The sequence below is a fragment of the Schistocerca americana genome, chromosome 3 (genome assembly GCF_021461395.2).
Source record: "Schistocerca americana isolate TAMUIC-IGC-003095 chromosome 3, iqSchAmer2.1, whole genome shotgun sequence".
NCBI lineage: Eukaryota > Metazoa > Arthropoda > Insecta > Orthoptera > Acrididae > Schistocerca > Schistocerca americana.
The window spans coordinates 906,888,285-906,909,819 of record NC_060121.1 but is presented as its reverse complement, the minus strand read 5'-3'; the positions used below and the strand labels follow the sequence as shown (position 1 = coordinate 906,909,819).

Genomic DNA, 21,535 nt, shown 5'->3' with positions numbered 1-21,535 from the left:
CGTCTCTGTGAAACCATAAGCACTGGAAAATATTTTATAATCTTATTTCATGTTTTAATAATTAAGTACATTTTCATTTACTCCTGAGAATCCATGAATAAACTTTTCTACGAGGGTTTTGGCAGAAAAATGGTTCAAATGGCTCTGAGCACTATGGGACTTAGCATCTGTGGTCATCAGTCCTCTAGAACTTAGAACTACTTAAACCTAACTAACCTAAGGACATCACACACATCCATGCCCGAGGCAGGATTCGAACCTGCGACCGTAGCAGTCGCGCGGTTCCGGACTGAGCGCCTTAGGTTTTGGCAGACATAATAGACAATATACTTCAACGACAACATATAGATTCCTGATTTTAATATCGTATCGTTGTTCAGTTTGTAAACAAAATTTTGTAAAGTTTGTGATGCTTCAAAATATATCTGCGTTATATATATATATATATATATATATATATATATATATATATATATATATATACAGGGTGAGTCACCTAACATTACCGCTGGATATATTTCGTAAACCACATCAAATACTGACGAATCGATTCCACAGACCGAACGTGAGGAGAGGGGCTAGTGTAATTGGTTAATAGAAACCATACAAAAATGCACGGAAGTATGTTTTTTAACACAAACCTACGTTTTTAAACCGAATCCCGTTAGTTTTGTTAGCACATCTGAACATATAAACAAATACGTAATCAGTGCCGTTTGTTGCATTGTAAAATGTTAATTACATCTGGAGATATTGTAACCTAAAGTTGACGCCTGAGTACCACTCCTCCGCTGTTCGATCGTGTCTATCGGAGAGCACCCAATTACATAGGGATCCAAAGGGAACGGTGATGGACCTTAGATACAGAAGAGACTGGAACAGCACATTACGTCGAACAGCGGAGGAGTGGTACTCAAGCGTCAACTTTAGGTTACGATATTTCCGGATGTAATTAACATTTTACAATGCAATAAACGGCACTGATTACGTATTTGCTTATATGTTCAAATGTGCTAAGAAAACTAACGTGGTTCCAATTAAAAAAACGTAGGTTTGAGTTAAAAAACATACTTCCGTGCATTTTTGTATGGTTTGTATTAAACAATTACACAGCCCCTCTCTTCACCTTCGGTCTGTGGAATCGATTCGTCAGTATTTGAGGTGGTTTACGAAATATATCCAGCGGTAATATATATATATATATTCAACGCAATAATAAGTATGGTTAGTGATTGGATGGAGCTGAGGTCGTATTGGAATGATAGAAGCGTATCCGTAACTATGACCCACGTTCAAGTGCAAAAAGAAGAACGTTTTGTATAAGGAACCAGGAAATGAAATTAGGAAGCAATGGAACACCGCGGAATCAAACGGTTTTGCGTAAATGGATGGCTCTGATACAAATTGTGTTTTATATTATTCAGGCATTGACTCCCGGACAAACAGACGGCAAAAAGATGAGAAGAAAATCTATATAAATAGATCCTGTGAGCCATGATGTGTGCATCCTCATCTGAAAAACTAAGTTGCTGTGAATAATTAAATGTTTAATTAAGTTAATGAAGGCCATATGTAATCGTATTCGTGTGCCCAGTATATTGTAGTTAGTACCAGTTTAGTCCGCAGCTCGTGGTGGTGCGGTAGCGTTCTCGCTTCCCACGCCCGGGTTCCCGGTTTCGATTCCCGGCGGGGTCAGGGATTTTCTCTGCCTCGTGATGACTGGGTGTTGTGTGACGTCCTTAGGTTAGTTAGGTTTAAGTAGTTCTAAGTTCTAGGGGACTGATGACCATAGATGTTAAGTCCCATAGTGCTCAGAGCCATTTGAACCATTTAGTACCAGTTTCATTTAGACAGCAAAGGAGTCAATAATGTAAATACCCTCCAACTGGGATACCGAATCTCAAGGGCAGGTAAAGACAAAGGAACAGATGGAGAAAGGGGGTAACGTTGGGGTGTATCGTCTTGTCGATTGTATGGACATCCCAGACGGGGTGCTTAGTTAATTGGACCAGATTTGAAGAAAGGATGTCACCCATTAGCACGCGTCTGAATTGATCATTTTTCTTCTCACATCTTCCATTCTAAGGTAGTGAAAAGTTTTCGGTCTTTCGTAGAATACAGATCTCTTGAGCCAAAATATAGCAGTAGTGTGGGAATGGGGCAAGGCTGAACCCCATTACTTTCAATTCCGGCAATCGACAGATAACCAGGCTGAACCCCCCGAACAGTTTGGCTGGAACTTGGGGATTGCAAATACTCCAATTTATTTCTAGGACACCATTGCCCATTGTTTCGTGTGGGAGTGAACGTGTGTGTGTGTGTGTGTGTGTGTGTGTGTGTGTGTGTGAGAGAGAGAGGGAGAGAGAGAGAGAGAGAGAGAGAGAGAGAGAGAGAGAGGGTGGGTGGGTGGGTGAGTCGGTCAGTGGGCGGAGACTTTGCTTCCAAATGACCTGCAGAGTGCTCAGATCAAACATAAAATAGACTGTGCTCTTCCTCAACATGAGTGTAATTGTTTTATCCAGTGTGCCACCAGACTTAATAACCATGTAATTACTGTTTCGAAATATTGAAAACTGAGAAGAATTGTACACTGAATGTCTCTGTTGAAGAGCTAGATAGCAGAAGGTCACGGTTGAATTAGTTCTGGAAGTTGAAAAGAAAACTGAAATAGTGAAGGTAATTTCCAAGGACCTTCGGAGACTGCAGTGAAAGCAAATGAAGAACAAGTGGATATAATTTGCATACACGGGATTTAATTCATAAATTAAGAATAAAAGTAATACATGAAAAATGTCTGATGTAGAACATTTGTCTTATTATGAAGCTCGTCGAATAGATAGGTGTTGGTGTGGGTGAAGCGACAGTTCAGCCCAGCAAAGCAGCCTTAGCTTGCAGGTGGGCGGCTGCAGCCAGAGCACCGGGCGCAACGAGGGCTGCTGCAGGGGCGTGGCCAGCCAGCACCGTGGCGGCCGGCGTCCTTCCCGCGACGAGTGCGGGGGCGGCGTAGGCGGGGGCGGCCACGGCAGCAGGGGCGGCGAGCACAGTGGCAGCCGGCGTCCTACCTGCTACAATGGCTGGAGCGGCAAGGGCGGGGGCGGCCACAGAGGGGGCGGCGACGACACTGGGGGCGGCAGCGACGGCTGGGACGGCGGCTGCTGAAGCAGCGGCGGCAGAGGCTGCGGCGGCGGCGTCGGCTGCGGCGTCGGCGGCGTTGACCACGGCGTCGCGGACGCGAGTCTCTGCCACGGCGGTCAGGTGGGCGATCCTATTCACGACCACCTCTGGCGTGTCCAGCGGGATGCCGCCGGGCCCGATGACGATGTTGGCGGTCCCACCGGGCGGAACGCGAACGACTGCCGGTGCTGCGGCCACCACAGCAGGGGCGGCGGGAACCGCAACGCCGTGGGCGACGCCGCCCAGCCCCAGGTACCCGGGTTTAGCAGCGCACAGTGCCGCCAGTGAGCTCAGAAACACCTGCGGCCAATCAAAGTCTCGCGTTAAGTCTGGCCAAGTCTTCGAGTTGCACTGACATACAGGAGCAAACAGTAGCATCCTATGCTACGTGTCTGAATTTCGTAGAACGATGATCCATGTTCAGTAGGAATATAGTGGGTCATTTACTGTCTCAGCCTCTCAGCGCAACGTTTAGTTCTAATTATGAGCAAGTAAATACCAAATTTAAATATGTGGTTACAATTACCATTAACAGCTACACCTTGGAGTGCCCCTGTGGAAGCTCAGAGAACCTGTTCAACAGCCTTTTCCTTCGCAGACGACACAGACGGAACGTCTAAGTGAGATGTTCCAGTACAGTGAACGGAAAGAAGGAATTGATAGAATTGCCAATAGAGTTCGAGGTAATGGAACTTATTCTCGTTATCAGTATTATGATGTTGAGCGAACGTAATCAAGACTCATAACACTAAAATATTCATCCACCGACTGCTGTTTGGATAAGCTTGCACTAGACAGCAAAATCTTTTCCTTACATATCTATTGCCGCTACCCAAGTAAATAAGGATATAACAAGAGCAATGCACAAAGAAATATGTACAGAGTCATTCTGGACCGAAGGTGCGATATGTTAAAGTCGCCGAGAGCCTTAACGACTTCCGACCGCGCAGCTCAGAATGAATGCTGCGATTCAAATCGCAGAAACTACTTTACGTTCCTGCACATTGGCAACGCCCCAGACCGGCTCACCTGAATCTGAACATGTCTGAAGAACAAGGCGCCTTCTAGGTATTTAGCTATTATGAGAAAACTCACAGAACACTCAGATCACCAGAGATATCAGTCAATCGCGGTTTGGTGTACTTGAAACACAATGGAACGGAAGTTTACACAGTACGGAACACGTAAACAGACTGAGCACTGATTCACTGGCTAAGTAGCTGTCTACTGTGCATCCCCGACCCAGAGGCCATAAACGTAGCCGCGGACTGTAGCCGAGGAATAGATAGTAAACTCGGATTCGACAAGGAGGAGGGCGGGCCGCTGTGGCAGAGCGGTTCTAGGCGCTTCAGTCCGGAACCGCGCTGCTGCTACGGTCGCAGGTTCGAATCCTGCCTCGAGCATGGACGTGTGTCATGTACTTAGGTTAGTTAGGTTTAAGTAGTTCTAACTCTATGGGACTGATGACATCAGGTGTTAAGTCCCTTAGTGCTTAGCCCCACTTGAATATTTGAACCAAGGAGGAGGAAGAAAACTGACTGTGAACCAGGGAGCCTGTCAGTTATTTAAATATGCCAAGAAGTATTTAAATCTATATGATAATTACCTGCTTCTCGAGCATCATCAACATTTCCATTAACTTTAGAGCTTTTAAATGAAACACCAAGTTTACTGTTACCAGTGACCGTTTCATTTATTTCCACGACGCGTTTCGAAGGTTTAAACCTCCATCATCGGGTGTATTTACATTAGTTGGTATTACATTTGTGTGTGTGTTATGTTACGATTTTTGGAGGAACTTGTGGCACTGCCTAGTGGAGAAACAAGACACTATTTCAGAATGTCGTTTAAGATTACTTTTGACAAAAAATTAAACTGATATCTAATGGTAAACATTAAATAAGTAAGCTAGAGTACCTCCAATGGTCACAGGTACCTTTTGCTGTCGTAACATACTGCAGCCGCAGTGGTCCGAAACCCCACGACGACTACCGCAGTCCACTTCACCCTTCCGCCGCCCCACACCGAACCCAGGTAAACAGCAATACTTTCTTTGCCTTAGGAAAACGAGTTACCGTATGGAACACCTACAAAATCTCAAATCCAAAATTTTAATTTTTCCAGCTCCACGAAAGCTGCTCCAATCGTAAATGATAATACGAAGTGAAAAGTGAAGAATCGGTTTAATGCTGCATTAGACTTCAATACTTTTATGGCACGCAGTGCGTAGTGTTCTAATCAGATCCTTTGTTCCACCAGTGCTTCTGATACATGATACACTATGGTGTCATAATTTATGTGTTACCTCCTAATAGCATATAGGACCTCCTTTTGCCCAGCGTAATGCAGGAACTCAACGTAGCGTGGACTCAAAAAGTCGTCTACAGTTCCCTACAGAAATCAAGAGTCATGCTGCCTGTATAGGCGTCCATAATTCCGAAAGTGTTACCGGTTCATAATTTTGCGCATGAAGTGACATATCGATTATGTTCCATAAATGTTAAATGAGATCCATGTCGGGTGAGCTGGCTGCCCAGGTCGTTGGCTCTAATTGCGCTGAATATTCTTCAAACTATTATGAACAATTGTGGCCTAGTGACATGGTGCAGTGTCAACCATAACAATCCCGCCGTTGAAGTCCACGAATCGCTGCATGTAGTCTCCAAGTAGGAGAATTTAATCATTTCCAGCCAATGATCGGTCCATTTGGACAAGAGGACCCAGTCTACATGTAAACACAGCTCACTCCACGTGGATCCACCATCAACCTGCACAGTTCCTTGTTGACAACATGGGTCAATGACTTCGTGGGGTCTGCGTCACACTCGAAACCTACCGCCAGCTCTTACCAACTGAAATCGGGATTCATCTGACGCGGCCACGGTTTTCAAGACGTCTATGGTCCACCCTCTATGGTTACGAGCCAGCAGAGGCGCTGCAGGCGACACTGAGTTGTCAGCAAGGCACTCGCGTCGGTTGTACTCTTTGTGTGGCAGACACAGCCTGGACCCCACTACAAAGTCCTTCGGCGCTGGTGCCGCCACAGTGCAGTAGGCGGGAACTTACCAGGACCTGCATCGCCGCCATGGCAGTGTGTGTGCTCGCGTGCGTGGGTGCAGACAGTGAACTGTGACTAACACTTGTTCTTCCGGCGGCCTATATATACATGCAGGTAGGCGGCCTTCCAGTACTGTCGTTGCTGCACCTGTGACCTATTCCCAGCGTGACATATCTCGATCTACAAAAGGGCACAGGTGTCAAGCTGGATAAAATTAAGTCGACCACTAGTTTTCTCGACAGGATATCCTTTGAGAAGAGAACGAAATTTCTGTTAAACAATTTGTGCGCGATCTTCCAGTTGCCAAACTATTAATGGTTCGAACATTTAGTCTCATATATATATATATATATATATATATATATATATATATATATATAGTCCAGAAAATTAAAGAGGTCAATGCCAACGCCATGATCCACAACACTTCTAGAACAAAGGAACGTTAGATATTATCTGTGTTTCGGCTGAAAATCGCACGTACAGATAGTCCCTGAAACTGCAATCTTTTCCTAATATATCATTTGTTGATGATCTCTTTGCAAAGACGAAATTATATAAACATGTGAAATGTGACTTGAGAATATCGATGGTATAATGGTCGCAGGAACTTCGACTTGATAAAGAACTGTTTTCTTCAAATGCTGTCTTATCCACTGAATAATTGATACATAACGTAAGTAGTTCAGTTCCTTCAACCCATCTTTAGTGTATACCAGACATCACTTTCGATTCTACCGGCGTCTCACCATAAAATGTAAATGTTTCGTTCTGTGTACTATGAAGACCCCACTCTCGTCTTTCGCGGTCCAGTCGTATGAATGTGACCACCGCCTATGTCAGACGTAAACGTCCGGTAGTCACTCATAGGCGGCAGATCGCAGAGCTGACAGTGGAGGGTATGTTAAGCATATGGCGGGGGGCGGGGAGGGGGAGAAGGGAGAGGATTAACATTGGAAACAGTGCACTCGTTGTCGTATTGTGAAGATGGAGTCATTTATCTGCCGTGCAAGAGAGAGTGATCATTGGCTTTAGACCAAGGGTGGAAGCATTTTCTAAATGGCTAAGTTTATAAACGGTTTGCCTACCACCGAGGTTAAAGTATACCGTGGCAAATGGCGGTAACCAAAACCGGCGCCGAGGTAAGTGTAGTGGACCAAGAGCCGCAGATGACAGACAATAGATGAACGACTGCTGCGGAGACGCGTGTGGGCGAATACACTTGCATTGGTTGAGCAGCTGACCGGCCAAATGAACAGAGGGTGCCAACAGTGTCACCTGAACGACCGTTCAGTGAAAACTGCTGCAGATGGATCTCAGCAGCAGGTGCTTGGTCCATGTCACCAAGGTGTCGGCTGTTCATTGAAGTCGAAGACTGGAGTTTGCACACCAGTACCCCAACTGGACGTCCACAGAGTGGTAACGGGTGGCCTTTTCAGGTGAATCACGGGTTATGTTCCATCGGATAGGTGGCCGTTTGCGTGTATGACATCTGAAGCAAACTCCCTACAACAATCGTCGGGAGAGTCCAGACCAGAGGACATTCCCTGACTCATTTCCTCGTCATGGAAGGCACAATGGATCAATACAAGTATGCATGTATACTTGGGGACCATGTCCACCGCTACACGCAGTTTGTTTTTGCTCAGCACGGTGGCGTCTGCCAGCAGGACAATGCAGCGCGTCACACAACTCACAGGGAACATGCGTGGTTCGATGACTGCCAGGGCGAGTTTGTGGTATTCTCCTGACCATCAAAAACCCCGAATTTAAATCCTGTAGAGAACGTTTGGAACCATCTCATTGGAGCTGTTCGTACCATGGGTCATCAACCGAGAAATCTAAAGCAGCTGGGCACAGCACTGGAGCCAGTACGGCTGGATATCGCTGCTTGTACCTTCCAGAACTTCATCGACTCCCTTCCAGCATGCCTCGAAGCGGTCCGCCCTGGAGAAGGTAGTTATTCAGGCTTCCGATAGGTGGCCGCATTAATGTACCTGGACAGGTTACTCTTGTTTGATTGTTCATCAGTGCGTTTCTAGTTTTGTAAGCAGTTTTTCAGAGCAGTTTGATAATTCAAGTACTTTTCTAGGAAAGAGTGAGAAATTTTCTAAAAAATGTTCAGACACGATAACACTCAGCGGTATAAAGATTTTCTAAATTCACTAGCAGACGTGATCGTCGCGACGTGGTTCAAGAGAGTTCTGGCGTGGAACATGGGGATTTCACAACGAAATACACTGTTCGTACGGTTGAGCATTGACTGAGCGTCACTCCAAATCGTATAATTTTGCTCTGACCTCTGCACCGGATTTAAAGTTATCTAAGGAATACTTTATTTTAATTACAACCTTACAGTATATACACTCTGCGATGACAGCTGTAAATAATCAATGGTTCTTCCATGTGAAGAATTGTATCTGTATTTACAATACCTGTAACAATACCCTTCATTTGAACTAAAAAATTCGGCCATACCTCGAACAGTGCACGGAAAAACGAAAATTTAAAACTTCCCGTACGAACTCTGATTTGTCTTACTTCATTTATGATCATTTCGCCCAGCCTAGCTCGCTCCGTGGCATTCTCTTCCCCATTTCACGATAGTAAAGCTACCCTTCTTTGAATTATTTTGGTGTCCTCCGACAATCCTATCCGCTGCAGATGCTACACCATGCAACAGTACTCCAGAAAAGGATGGGCATGCGTAGAATAAGTAATCTCCTTAGGAGACCTGGTCCATTATCTATGTGTTCTGGCCAAAAATCGCAGTCTATGATTCCCGTTACCCACAACATTACTCATGCGGTCGTTCCAAGTTAAGTTTTTCGTAATTGTAACCTCAAAGTATTTAGTTGAACTCACGGCCTTTATAATTGTGTCATTTATCGTGCAACCGAAATTTAAGAGATTCCTTCTACTACTCATGAGGATGATTTCACACTTTTCATTGCCACTTACCGCTCCGTATTTATATCTTGTCTAAATCATTTTGCAGTTGGTTTTGATCATCTGATGACTTTAGGAGAAGGTGAACGACAGCATCATATGCAAATAATTTCTGAGGGTTGCTCATATTGTCTCCTAACTCGTTTATATAAGTAAGGAACAGCAGAGGGCCTGTAACATCTCCTTGGGGAATGCCAGATATTACTTCTGTTTCACTCATTAAACAAATGTGGTGCTGCTCCCCACCTCGAGAAATATTTATGGTTTCAGGCCAGGTACAGGTCTTCCTATTAATTTCTGCTCCTGATTTTATTCAAGAAGTTCCACAGTAGCCCTCAGGAAATCTGTTAAAAACGTTACAGTGAGAACAGGATCCGATGCGGTCAGTAGGTCTTCCATATCCGAAGAACATGGACGGAGCTATATAGAAGCCTCACTCCACAGGAATGTGACTGCCTGCCAAACTTGTGGCTGGTAAGAGCGGCGTGCAGTTCATCCAGAAATGCATTATATGCAAACGAATACCTTATGAATCACACACAAACACAATCAATAGCTACATCAAACGTCACCTTATGTGCAGTATTACTGTTCTGGGTAATAACATTTCGATTCCTGTCAATTATGTAGCACTAAATTGTCACATACGTTATATGTAATTCAGTAGTGGCAGGCTCGAACAACATTCCCTCTCGAGTACTATGTTATAATGTTTTATTTAGGCCACGGAAAGGGGGATGTGTACTATCTGGTCAAACGTATAAGGAAACCTAATAGAGGACATTAATAAGGGGTGTCTCCATCCTTCGCCGTTTTGGTGACTTGAACTCTGCTGGGGCACATACAATGCCGTGTCTGAATGTTTGTGGTGGACAGGTGACCCATTCTTGATCAAGAAACGAAACCAGATAATCTACTGCTGTTGGACCCTGAGATCGAGAGCGAAGTCAACGTCCTAGGTCATCTCAAAATGGTTTCATTGATTTCAGTTCGGGACGATGAGTAGGTCACTCAAATTCAGAAATGCTGTTGTCCATAAACCACTGCTTCAAAAATTCTGAGCCGGCCGTTGTGGCCGAGCGGTTCTAGGTGTTTTAGTCTGGAACCGCGCTGATGCTACGGTCGCAGGTGCGAACCCTGCCTCGGGCATAGATGTGTATGCTGTCCTTAGGTTAGTTAGGTTTAAGTAGTTCTAAGTCGAGAGCCATTTGAATCTTTTTTTTTTTTTTTCAAAACTTCTGCTATATGACAGGGCGCATTGTCGTGCTGATGTAAATAATTATCGTCTGCGAACTGATCCTCTAGAACACGCAGCACACAATGCTGTGAAATGTGTTTATAGCCTTTAGCATGTAGAGTTTTCTTAATGCAATAAAACAACACACCAACACTGTAACACCGCCGAGCGGCTCTAGGCGCTTCAGTCTGTATCCGCGCGACCGCTACGGCAGCAGGCTCGAATCCTGCCTCGGGAGTGGCTGTGTGTGATGTCCTTAGGTTAGTTAGGTTTACGTAGCTCTAAGTTCTAGGGGACTGATGACCCCAGATGTTAAGTCCCATAGTGCTGAGAGCCATTTGAACCATTTGAACCGTAACACCACATGCTCCTTACTTCAATGTCGGCACAACATATGACGCCAGATAACGTTCCCCAGGCATTTGCCAAACCCAAACTCTTCCATCGGAACGCCTAAGGGTATGGTGTGATTCATCATTCCGAATCATTCATTTCCAGTCACATACTGTCCAGTGGCCTCACTCTTTAGCAAACCTCAACCATCGCTTAGCACCAGAGAAAATGTCGGCTTAGAAAGACCTGCTCGACCATTTACCTCATTCTTTTCAACTCTTCACATACATTTTCCTAGCTAGTCACTGATACCAATTTTTAGCACACGAATGAAAGCTTTCGATTTTTTTACAAGCACCCTCTGCAGTGATCGACGGTCCCTGTTCGTCGGTACATGAGATATGCCTAGCATTTATTTAACAGTGATTGTTTCTTCGCGTTCCAATTCAAAGTCACTTCACCAACAGTCGACTTTGGCATCATAAGTAGGACTGAAAAGTCCCTGATGAATTTGTTACTCAGTTGACATGTAATGAGTACTCGACGTTCCATGTCACTGAGCCCTCCTGTGGTCGACCAACTGTACTGTTTCTGCTTCCCTACTGACAAAACAATACCACCCACCTTCTTTCATACTGGCAGGTCCATCTTTTGTAACGTCTAGTGGTCATTACAAAAGGAAGATCAGATTACTTTGCACTTGGATGAGTGACCATACGGTCTGCCGAGTGCTGTTGGCAAGCGGGGTGCACTCGACCGTTGTGAGGCAAACTGAGGAGCTACTTGATTGAGAAGTAGCTGCTCCGGTCTCGTAAACTGACATAAGACCGGGAGAGCGGTGTGCTCACCACATGCCCCTCCATATCCGCATCCAGTAACGCCTGTGGTCTGAGAATGACACAGCGGCCGGTCGGTACCGTTGGGCCTTCCTTGTTCGGACGGCGTTTAGTTTAGTGTAGTTTAATGTAACAACTGAGTAAATCTCAAATTATAGGATATGTTTATATAATATGTATGAGGTACATGGCAATAATATCTGTTATAATTTTGAACTAAATTTTCTCTTTATCCACCTCGGAATGTTTCAAAATACTATAGACGGATAAGTGGTCTGAGAGGACCCGTAGTAAGCTTTAGATGTATGCACTGGGAAGCAGCGGTGTGATATTTATTGAGGAGTGAGGTTACTTATAACTCCTAACGATTTGTCTACTGTTATATTTCTATCATCGATGGAGTTAAAAGTCAGCATTCTCATTATCATATTTTTTAAAGCATCAACATGTTCTCCGAAGTGACCTGATTAAACGAATTCAAATCAAATGGTAATTGGATAATGGTCTCTTACAGTAAGACTTTAGCTGAATTTCTCAGAGTTAACGAATTTTCTTCAGAAGTTATTCTACCGACGTAGAAAACACTAATAAATATATAAAAACGTGAATAGAATTGGTCACGTAAGTATTCGAGATCAGCGTCGTGCATAGCCAGTGATGTTGTACTTACGTATCCAAAGATATCTGCGCTTATTGATAATCGCTTATTATTTATTTTGCCCTATTACGCCTCTGGATAACCACATTTCGATCTCCAGTAAACTGTGCTTCACCTTACTGGTATATCCATTTTCTTCAATTCAGACGTGCCGTACGCTCGAATATTAATCATGGTCTTGGACCAAGATATTCAGGTCTTTTAATGTAGGAAACACTCTGCCTAACTTTCACCACTTTCGCTGTACAGATTATCTTCGTGTTAAGTATTGTGGCTTTCATAGATCGGCATGTCAGTTGGAGATTGGGGGGGGGGGGGGGAGGGGTAGGGGGTTGGGGTAGAATAATGGGGGCGGGTTACTTACATTTCTCAGTCGTCTATTTGGTTAACAAGAACATTATTAATGGCCATGTCTCGTATTAACGTGTTCAGTTTTTTCCTGGTACGTTTATCTTCTTCATCAAGTTAGCAGTGAGCATGCACATGATGCATTGCTGCTTAATGTTCTTCGTTACTGGATCTCTGAAGTAGAATGGTAGACTCCTTAGCTGTTACGCTCATAATTCTTTGAAGCAATAGAGTAAGTAAACATTATGCTGCTTATTTTAGTACAGTTTTCAACGCCAGATCTATATTCAGTTAAATCAGTGAACTTCGACTGGCATAAAAGGACGTGTTCTTATTGATCACATTCTTAAATTAAATCCTTGCAAATTATTTCTTCAGTAGTATTGAAGTTTTTTCCGATTCCTTCACACAATCACCTGTAATTTTAGTTTTACATCGCTGTGTTGGACAGCAAAGAGGAAGGGTTCCATTATTTCTCTGTTTCTACAATGTTTTAATAAATTTTAACATACTACATGAAATATTTCAGTCACAAAATCCACTTATAAACAAGACACACCTATTTCAATTTTAACTACAGTATTTTCTGATGATATTCAGAACTTCTTTTTATATTTCAGATTTTTCTGCTTGCTGGTGAGTAAAAAAATACTGTGCATATTAAGATACTTCATCTTGTGAGCAACAATAAAGGAGGGTTATACATGTGCTTAGATCATTCATTATGAATATGATGTTAGTTACGACAGTAGAGCGTGGAGTATCCTAAAAGCAACAAAACAGTTTTACAGCATTTGTATTACAAAATTTCATCTGTTACTTGAGCAGGTATTTGTAACTGCTCTTATCTGTAACTACTCAGCCGTTTCATTTCAGCACATATGTTTCTGTGAAGCGCTTTGTTAAAGTCACGTTTAACTAATGTAGCAGTATTTGCAGGCTGCCATACTATATAAATCAACTGTAAAGATGACAGACGAGTCTCAGTGCTGAAACTAGAAATCGGAAGTGAATGTATCATAAGAATGAAACCTACCTAATGTTAATGAAGTATAAGAAAGACGATGAAGCACAATGGTGGCACACGGTCTAGTGTTCCAGCGTAGAATGTGTGATACTGTGGAGCTGAATATCAATGTGTACAGGACATATCACTATATTCTGTCTATTACACCTTATCAAAATAGGTTTAAGACTGGATTGGAACTTGTAATGGTACTTAAATTACGTAACCATTACGGCACCTCACCTCAACCTCTCGATAAGAGCAATATTCTACTATGTTTCTGTAAAATAGTTAACATATATCTGTGACAATATTCAGATTTGATTTCATTAACGTAGAAGTACTTCGATACATCGATATGTATATATTGCAATGATATTATTCTTGTGTGTATTCTTTCTTTTGTCACTACGATTTTGACGTACTTGTAACTGTGATTTTTGGGCGCGTAAGCGATTATTTGAGAGTCAAGCTTTGGTCGTCAAGTTAAGAAGCGCAAATTGTAGTCAGTTTATGAAATGTGAACTGTAACAGTGAGGAAGATATTTTCAAGTATGTTTTATATTGTGAAGTGATGTTTTCCAACGAGTTACGTGATACTGCAACAAAAGTAATAAAAAAAAAGTGTAACTTAAATTCGGAGTGTTGATTACTTTTTTACATCACCATTGTCCTAATTTGCAAAAGTTTAATCTTCAAGAATGGTTTATGAAACACTTGTATAAAACTTTTGAATATCGCAGAATAACACCTAGGCGTATTTGCATCTGAGCTTGGAATCATCACTACTTAGATTTTCGACGATTGAGCCATGAGTTCACAACGAGACCAGCGTGGGAAACACGAAAAGATGAGTGCCTAGTTTATCCATTATTTCAAGAAATGACTTTATTAACTGTGCTCTAATGACACCTGCCACATAACGTAACATTGTTGTTGCCCGAAAATGCAATATTTAGCAGCGTGAGCAACACTACAATCACAATTAATTTTTGACCTTTGTTGTGGTAGGGTTGTTAGAAACTTCATAAATAATAATGTTAAAATGTAGTGAAAAAGTTGTGTATGATGGTAATTCCATTTATTTTTGCATATTTATTTATAAATATCTATGTACAAAATGATCTGTAGCCTCAGTGCTGGCGCTCTTGCAGAAGCCCTAAATACTTGTAAATGGTCAGTCGGTGGACAGCAGAGGACGGTGTTGTCGAGTTCAGCCCAGCAGGGCAGCCTTGGCGTGCAGGTGGGCGGCGGCAGCCAGGGCTCCAGGGGCGCCAGCCACCGCTGGGCCCAGGGCGGCGATCGAGGGGGCGAGGCCGCCGACCAGCGCGGGGGGACCGACCGCGTAGGCGGGGGTGGCGGCGATGGCGGCGGGGGCGGCGATGGCGGCGGGGGCGGCGAGGATGGCGGCCGAGTTGACGATGGCGTCGCGGGCCTGTGTCTGGGCGACGGCGGTGAGGTGCGCGCCGCGGGCGGCAACCACTTCAGGGGTGTCCAGGGGGTGTCCGCCGGGGCCGATGATGATGTTGGCCGGAGGCTGTGGGATGGCCGGCACGGCGACGGGGGCGGCCGCGTAGGCCGGGGCTGCCAGACCGGCGCCCACGATTCCGGCTCCCAAGAAGCCGGGCTTGGCCACAGCCACGGCTAGCACCGCACTCAGGACAATCTGAGAGAACAAGAAGGCGTTTTCAAGTTGCAGGCTGTCATAAAACTAAAAATGTGGCAATGTGTGAAAGCACAGCAGGTACATGAAAATATGCATAAATTGTTCTAATCTTATCGACTCACACATGATTATATTTTCTGTTTCGCATCACGCATTTCAAAGACTCTGAGTCCATCTGAAATCAGTTGCAAAATGTTTGCCCTTTATGGGAAGATCCTTTTTACATGTGCTGCCACTAGTGGAACAAATTAGCACTAGGAGAAGATATTCATTTGTCTTTTAAGTCCCACCGACATTAGCCACTAAACTCATTGTCTTGACAGAACTGTAGCGTGTCTTTGGTATAGACATAATATGTAGATAGTTTTGCCAGACCATTGTGGGAACGAAGTCTCGCTACACCTCTTTAGCACTCCTCTATCTGCAGGAACTCTAATGTAAAGACAAGTTAAGCCACCTGCCATTTCAGATCCCTCCTGTAAGGAGTTGTGATATCTTGGCCAAGTAGTGCAGCCTCAGTGTAATAGAAGCTGTCTGCTGTCATGGTTGTCATGTTTCATAGCTAGTCTCAATCCAGCACTAACCAAATAAATAATGTCACCTTACTGTCTACACTATGCTCTGTGAAATGCATGACACTCAGCTGTCTGTATGTACTTGATTATCAGTAGCAGATCCAGTTACTAACCATTGCAATAAAAGTTCATGTATTATTCATGTATGATGGGCCATGTGTCTTGCATTAAATAAAATAAATAACAGCCATTGACAATATTACCTTCAAAAATGTTTACTCTACATTTCATTTTAAGAAGTTGTTGATGACTGTAAATGACACATGAAGTTACCCTTGTGCTTCATACACAATCCATAAGTATATCTAAATTTTCTTGATCCACATTACTTTCCAACAGCTGTCGGGTAATGCAATTACTGTATACATTAATAAAACCACACTGATCATTATTTTTATCTCTGGTTTGTCTCCCATGGAGGAAAATATTTCCATCGAGTAGGTCCATCATAATGAAAGGAATGTCGAAAGGAAAATTAACACTACGTGAGTAAAATTATGTTTTAGTCATGAAAACACGAAATTCTCCCCATAGTATCAATAACACGACATCTCCATTTTATTTTATACTTCAGGAAAATGAGTGCTTGACATAATTCTGCAGTGAGGAGATAAATCAAGTAGAATATGTGTTGAAGTTTCTCTTCTGATAACAGAGAATCATTCTGTTTTCATTTAACTAGGTTTGTACATAGGTAAGACACTCGATATTCATCTCTATTCCACATTCTTTGGATAGCACCCCATTTCCGTCCGTTTCTCTTGGACAAAATATATATTTTGAATATTGTGCCTACTAAACACAACTTTTTGTCGTTTCATGCTATCTCGACTGGCAATCGGCAGGATAGGGTAAGTCTCCTTGTGGCAGTCCAGATTTACTTTAATGGCCACGTTTTCAACAGAACTTTCAAACTTAAAATTTTTGCCTTGATGCTCGCATTTTTTCCTGTGTGCAGCTAAAGTTAAACTGTTTGTTACACCTCAAAAAACTGAGGAACTCAGACACTGGTATAAATGTTTTCGTATTTTATAATTCTACACCCCATGGTGCACTCTGGCCAGTCTACAAGACGGCCACTCGAGAACATGCATCTTTACTGAGCGCATAAATAGGTGAGGATAGCAGCAATAGTCATAGCTCTGTCAGCTCATTTTGCTAAGATTGTATTTTGTAACAAATTAATTTTATATGTACCTCGTATATGGCAATGGTATGTAATATTATAATGCTGAATTAGATTTTCTTTTTCTCCTCACAGCTAAATTTTCAAAATGCTACAGACGGAAACTGATTTAACATAAGGCAAATCAGAAGGATGTATGGTGGCATAAACCGGCAGCGCTATGAAATTTCTTGAGAACATTCATTACAAGCTACTCTCGACATTTTGCCTAGCATTTTATTTAAAGCAGCGATAAGGTAAGAAACGAGAAGTATCTTTATCGTTGGAATCAATAACACGCTATCCTGAGTGTACTGACCAAACAAAGTAAAGTAAAATACTAGTGGATAACTGGTTGGTATTAAATTACTTTTTAATGATATTTGGGCTATTTTTCAGTGTGCTGCCTGTCTCAGTTTCGTTTATCCAGAGTCTGTTCCAACTGATTAGGTATTTTAATGAGTTTACAGGTACTTTTTCCACTAAGTTCTTGAGGTCGGTTAGCACAACACTAGCAACGTTGCACTTACATTGCAAATAATGCTGTATGTCTCCAGAGTCAAATTTTATCTCTGCAGCGGAGTGTGCGCTGATATGAAACTTATTGGCAGATTAAAACTGTGTACCGGACCGAGACTCGAATTCGAGACCTTTGCCTTTAACGGACAAGTGCTGTACCATCTGAGCTACCCACGCACGACTCACACCACGTCCTCACAGCCTTACTTCCGCCAGTACCTCGTCTCCTACTTTCCAAACTTCACAGAAGCTCTCCTTGCAGAACTAGCACTCCTGGAAGAAAGGATACTGTGGAGACATGGCTTAGCCACAGCCTGGAGGATGTTTCCAGAAAGTAGGAGACGCGGTACTGGCGGAAGTAAAGCTGTGAGAACGCACGTGAGTCGTGCTTGGGTACCTCAGATGGTAGAGCACTTGCCCGCGAAAGGCAAAGGTCCTGAGTTCGAGTCTCGGTCCGGCACACAGTTTTAATGTGCCAGGAAGTTTCAGTGTTGTATGTCAGCTAACTGGGAACAAAGATCTAAGCAGAGACAACAAAATATCAGCTGTGCAAGAAGAAATTAAGGTGAAATATGACGTGACCTATGAACCTAGACGAGTTGGCATTCAGTCAACAGGTTTTCTGGAGAAAACCGCAGCTTTCAGGCTGCAGAGCCATGCAGTCAAGCACAGCACGAATTACGACACCTCAGAGGCCGGCGACGCAGAGCAGTTGCGAACGCTCGCACTCACCAGGCACTTCATGGTCGGCAATGAGGGTTGTCGGCTGTTGCAGCTGCTGAACTCTGCCTACGGACTGCGTCCACACACTATATATACCGCAGTCCGGCGCCGCTCTAGCGTGAAAGTACTAGCGGGTGTCCTTCCCTCCATCTCTTCATTGGGCGTTGACTGTGCGCTGTGTCTGACGCAACACACACTGATTACAATAAATTATAGGCAACGCTGTTGCTACCGTGGTAAGGAGCCAACGGAACCCATTGTCAGATATTAGCAACATATTTAAAAAATAAAAACTGTAATAAAATAAACTTACTCTCATCATTGTTAAAAAAACTTGTACACTACAGTCAATTTCTAAATTTTTACCGTCTTTACAGACTTTCAGATCAACGAGCAAAACGTCTCATTTCAAATAGACAATACTGCAATGCGCTTATGCGGCTAATAAAAGATGTTTGAAATCATCTTCATACAGATGGCGCATCGCTTAATACGCTTTATTTAGACTACTGAACAACCGTAGCTTAAATGGTTTCATAATGACCATCAAACTTTGTAAGAAAACAAGCAGCGTTTGAAGCTATATAAATATAGAGAATCTTTAGCGCCTCAGTTGTGTGGGAGACAGAGGGTCCTAAACACAATATTTTGAGATACGGAACTAGTGGTTCCAAGCTAAAATTTCGCATAATATGCCTTGAACGAGCTGTGCATGTGAGACTTGCTTATGTTTCTGTATCGATTCTAGTCATGCTAGCCTGGAACCAAGTACACATCCATATTTATTGTTCCCACAGTTCATTTCCTGCTATGGAACACTACTAGGTATTGAAAATGGAAGTCTTATTAACAATTGGGCTATATTACTGAGAGAATGTGGCAAAATATCATTCACCGCTGTAATGCATACATTCATCATTGTAAGCATACATGGCACTGGCATCCACATTTCTTAACAGTAGCCTTAACCTTAATTGCTGCTATAAGTATATATTGTTTATTTCTTCATCTCAAAGTAAAGAATTTAAAATTCTCTACCAACTGTATAATTTTCGCTCTAAAGATTTGGAACTCCAAAACTATCTATTTCCATCAAAAGACGCATAGGATTATAGTTGGTGGTGACTTTAATTTATACACGATATTTTGGCGAAAATACATGTTTAATTCCGGAGGTACGCACAAAACATCATCCGAAATTGTGCTAAACGCATTCTCTGAAAATTATTTCCAGCAGTTAGTTCATGAGCCCACGCGAATAGTAAACAGTTGTGAAGACACACTTGACCTCTTAGCAACAAATAATCCTGAGTTAATAATGAGCATCGAAACGGATACAGCGGTTAGTGAGCACAAGGTTGTCGTAGCGGGACTGGATATTGTAACCCCAAATCCTCGAAAACTAAACGAAAAATATATGTATTCAAAACAGGAGATAAGAATTCACTTGACGCCTTCCTGAGTGACAATCTCCACGCCTTCCAAATTAATAATATATGTGTAGACCAGATGTGGCTTGACTGCAAAGAAATAGAATCGGCAGCGATTGAGAAATTTATACCAAATAAATTAACAAACGACGGAGGTGATCCTCCTTGGTGCATACGGGTCAGAAAACTGTTGCAGAAACAACGAAACAAACATGACAAATTTAAACAGACGCAAAATCCCCAAGATTGGCGATCTTTTACAGAAGCTCGACATTTAGCGTCGACTTCAATACAAGATCCTTATAATAATTTCCATAACGAAACTTTGTCTAGAAACCTGGCATAAAATCCAAAGAGATTCTGCTCGTATGTGAAGTATGTTAGCGGCAAGAAACAACCAATGCCTTCTTTGCGCGATAGCAATGGAGATACTATCGAAGACAGGGCTGCCAAAACAGAGTTACTAAACAAAGCGTTCCTAAATGACTCCACAAAAGAAGACGAAGTAAATATTCCAGAATTCAAATGGAGAACAGCTGCCAGCATGAGTAACGTAGAAGTAAATATCCTCGGAGTAGTGAAGCAACCTAAATCAATAAAAGCAAGTCTTCTGGCTCAGAATGAATACCAAATATGTTCTTTTCGAAGTATGCTGATGCATTAGCTCCATACTTCACAATCATATACAACCGTTAGCACGACGAAGGTTCCGTACCCAAATACTGGAAAGGTGCACAGGTCACACTAATTTTCAAGAAAGGTAGTAGGAGTAATCCACTAAACTACAGGAACATATCCTTAACGTCATTATGCACCAGGATTTTGGAACATATATTGTGTTCAAATATTATGAATTACCTCGACGAAAACTGTCTATTGACACACAGTCAACATGTGTTTAGAAAACATCGTTGCTGTGAAGCACAACTAGCTCTTTATTTACATGAAGTATTCAGTGCTATTGACAAGGGATTTCAGATCGATTCCGTATTTCTAGATTTCCAGAAGCCTTCTGACACTGTAACACACAAGCGGCTTTTAGTGAAATTGTTATGTGACTGGATTTGTGATTTCCTGTCAGAGACGTCACAGTTCGTAGCAATTGTCGGAAAGTCATCGAGTAAAACACAAGTGGTTTCTGGCGTTCTCCAAGGCAGTGTTACAGGCTGTTTGCTGTTCCTTATCTATATCAACGGATTGGGAGACGATCTGAGCCGCCGTCTTAAGTTGTTTGCAGATGATGCTGTCGTTTATCGACTAATAAAGTGATCAGAAGGTCAAAACAATTTGCAAAGAGACTTAGAAAAGATATTTGAATGGTGCGAAAATTGGCGGTTGACCCTAAATAATGAAAAGTGTGAGGTCATCCACATGTGTACTAATGTGAATTCGTTAAGCTTCGGTTACTCGATAAATCAGTCAAATCAGATGGCCGTAAATTCAACTAAATACCTAGGAATCACACTTACGATCAACCTAAACTGGAAGGAACACATGTTGTGGGGAGGGATGATCAAAGACTGCGTTTTATTGGCAGGACACTTAGAAAATATACGAGATCTACAAAGGAGACTGCCTGCACTACGCTTGTCCGTCCTCTTTTAAAATACTGCTGCGCGTTGTGGGATCCTTACCACATAGGAGTGACGGAGTGCATCGAAAAAGTTCAAAGAAGGGTAGCACGTTTTGTATTATCGCGAAATATGGGAGAGTGTTATTGAAATGATACAGGATTTTGGCTGGACATCATTAAAAGAAAGGCGTTTTTCGTTGCGACGGGATCTTCTCACGAAATTCCGATCACCAACTTTCTCCTCCGAATGCGAAAATATTTTGTTGTAACCCACCTCCATAGGGA

The 21,535-nt window shown here is 42.8% G+C and overlaps 2 protein-coding genes across 2 annotated transcripts; both read right to left on the bottom strand.

The window, feature by feature from the left end:
* Positions 1-2,733: 2,733 nt before the first annotated feature.
* Positions 2,734-6,304, bottom strand: LOC124607113 (cuticle protein 38-like). Its single transcript, XM_047139310.1, has 2 exons — positions 6,241-6,304; positions 2,734-3,474 (listed from the first exon to the last, which is right to left on the bottom strand). Exons 1-2 carry the CDS (start codon positions 6,259-6,261, stop codon positions 2,866-2,868), a joined length of 630 nt encoding a protein of 209 aa, XP_046995266.1. The 5' UTR covers positions 6,262-6,304; the 3' UTR covers positions 2,734-2,865.
* An 8,359-nt stretch (positions 6,305-14,663) lies between these two features.
* Positions 14,664-18,341, bottom strand: LOC124606850 (cuticle protein 18.7-like). Its single transcript, XM_047138930.1, has 2 exons — positions 18,257-18,341; positions 14,664-15,265 (listed from the first exon to the last, which is right to left on the bottom strand). The coding sequence occupies exons 1-2, from the start codon at positions 18,266-18,268 to the stop codon at positions 14,813-14,815; spliced, it is 465 nt and encodes a 154-aa protein (XP_046994886.1). The 5' UTR covers positions 18,269-18,341; the 3' UTR covers positions 14,664-14,812.
* Between the last annotated feature and the right edge of the window lie 3,194 nt (positions 18,342-21,535).

Excerpts from the sequence above, each read along its gene's own strand:
- LOC124607113 (XM_047139310.1), bottom strand. The coding sequence starts at position 6,261 with ATGGCGGCGATGCAGGTCCTG. Across the intron at positions 3,475-6,240 it reads TGGCGGCGATGCAGGTCCTG|GTGTTTCTGAGCTCACTGGC; the intron begins GTAAGTTCCCGC and ends GATTGGCCGCAG.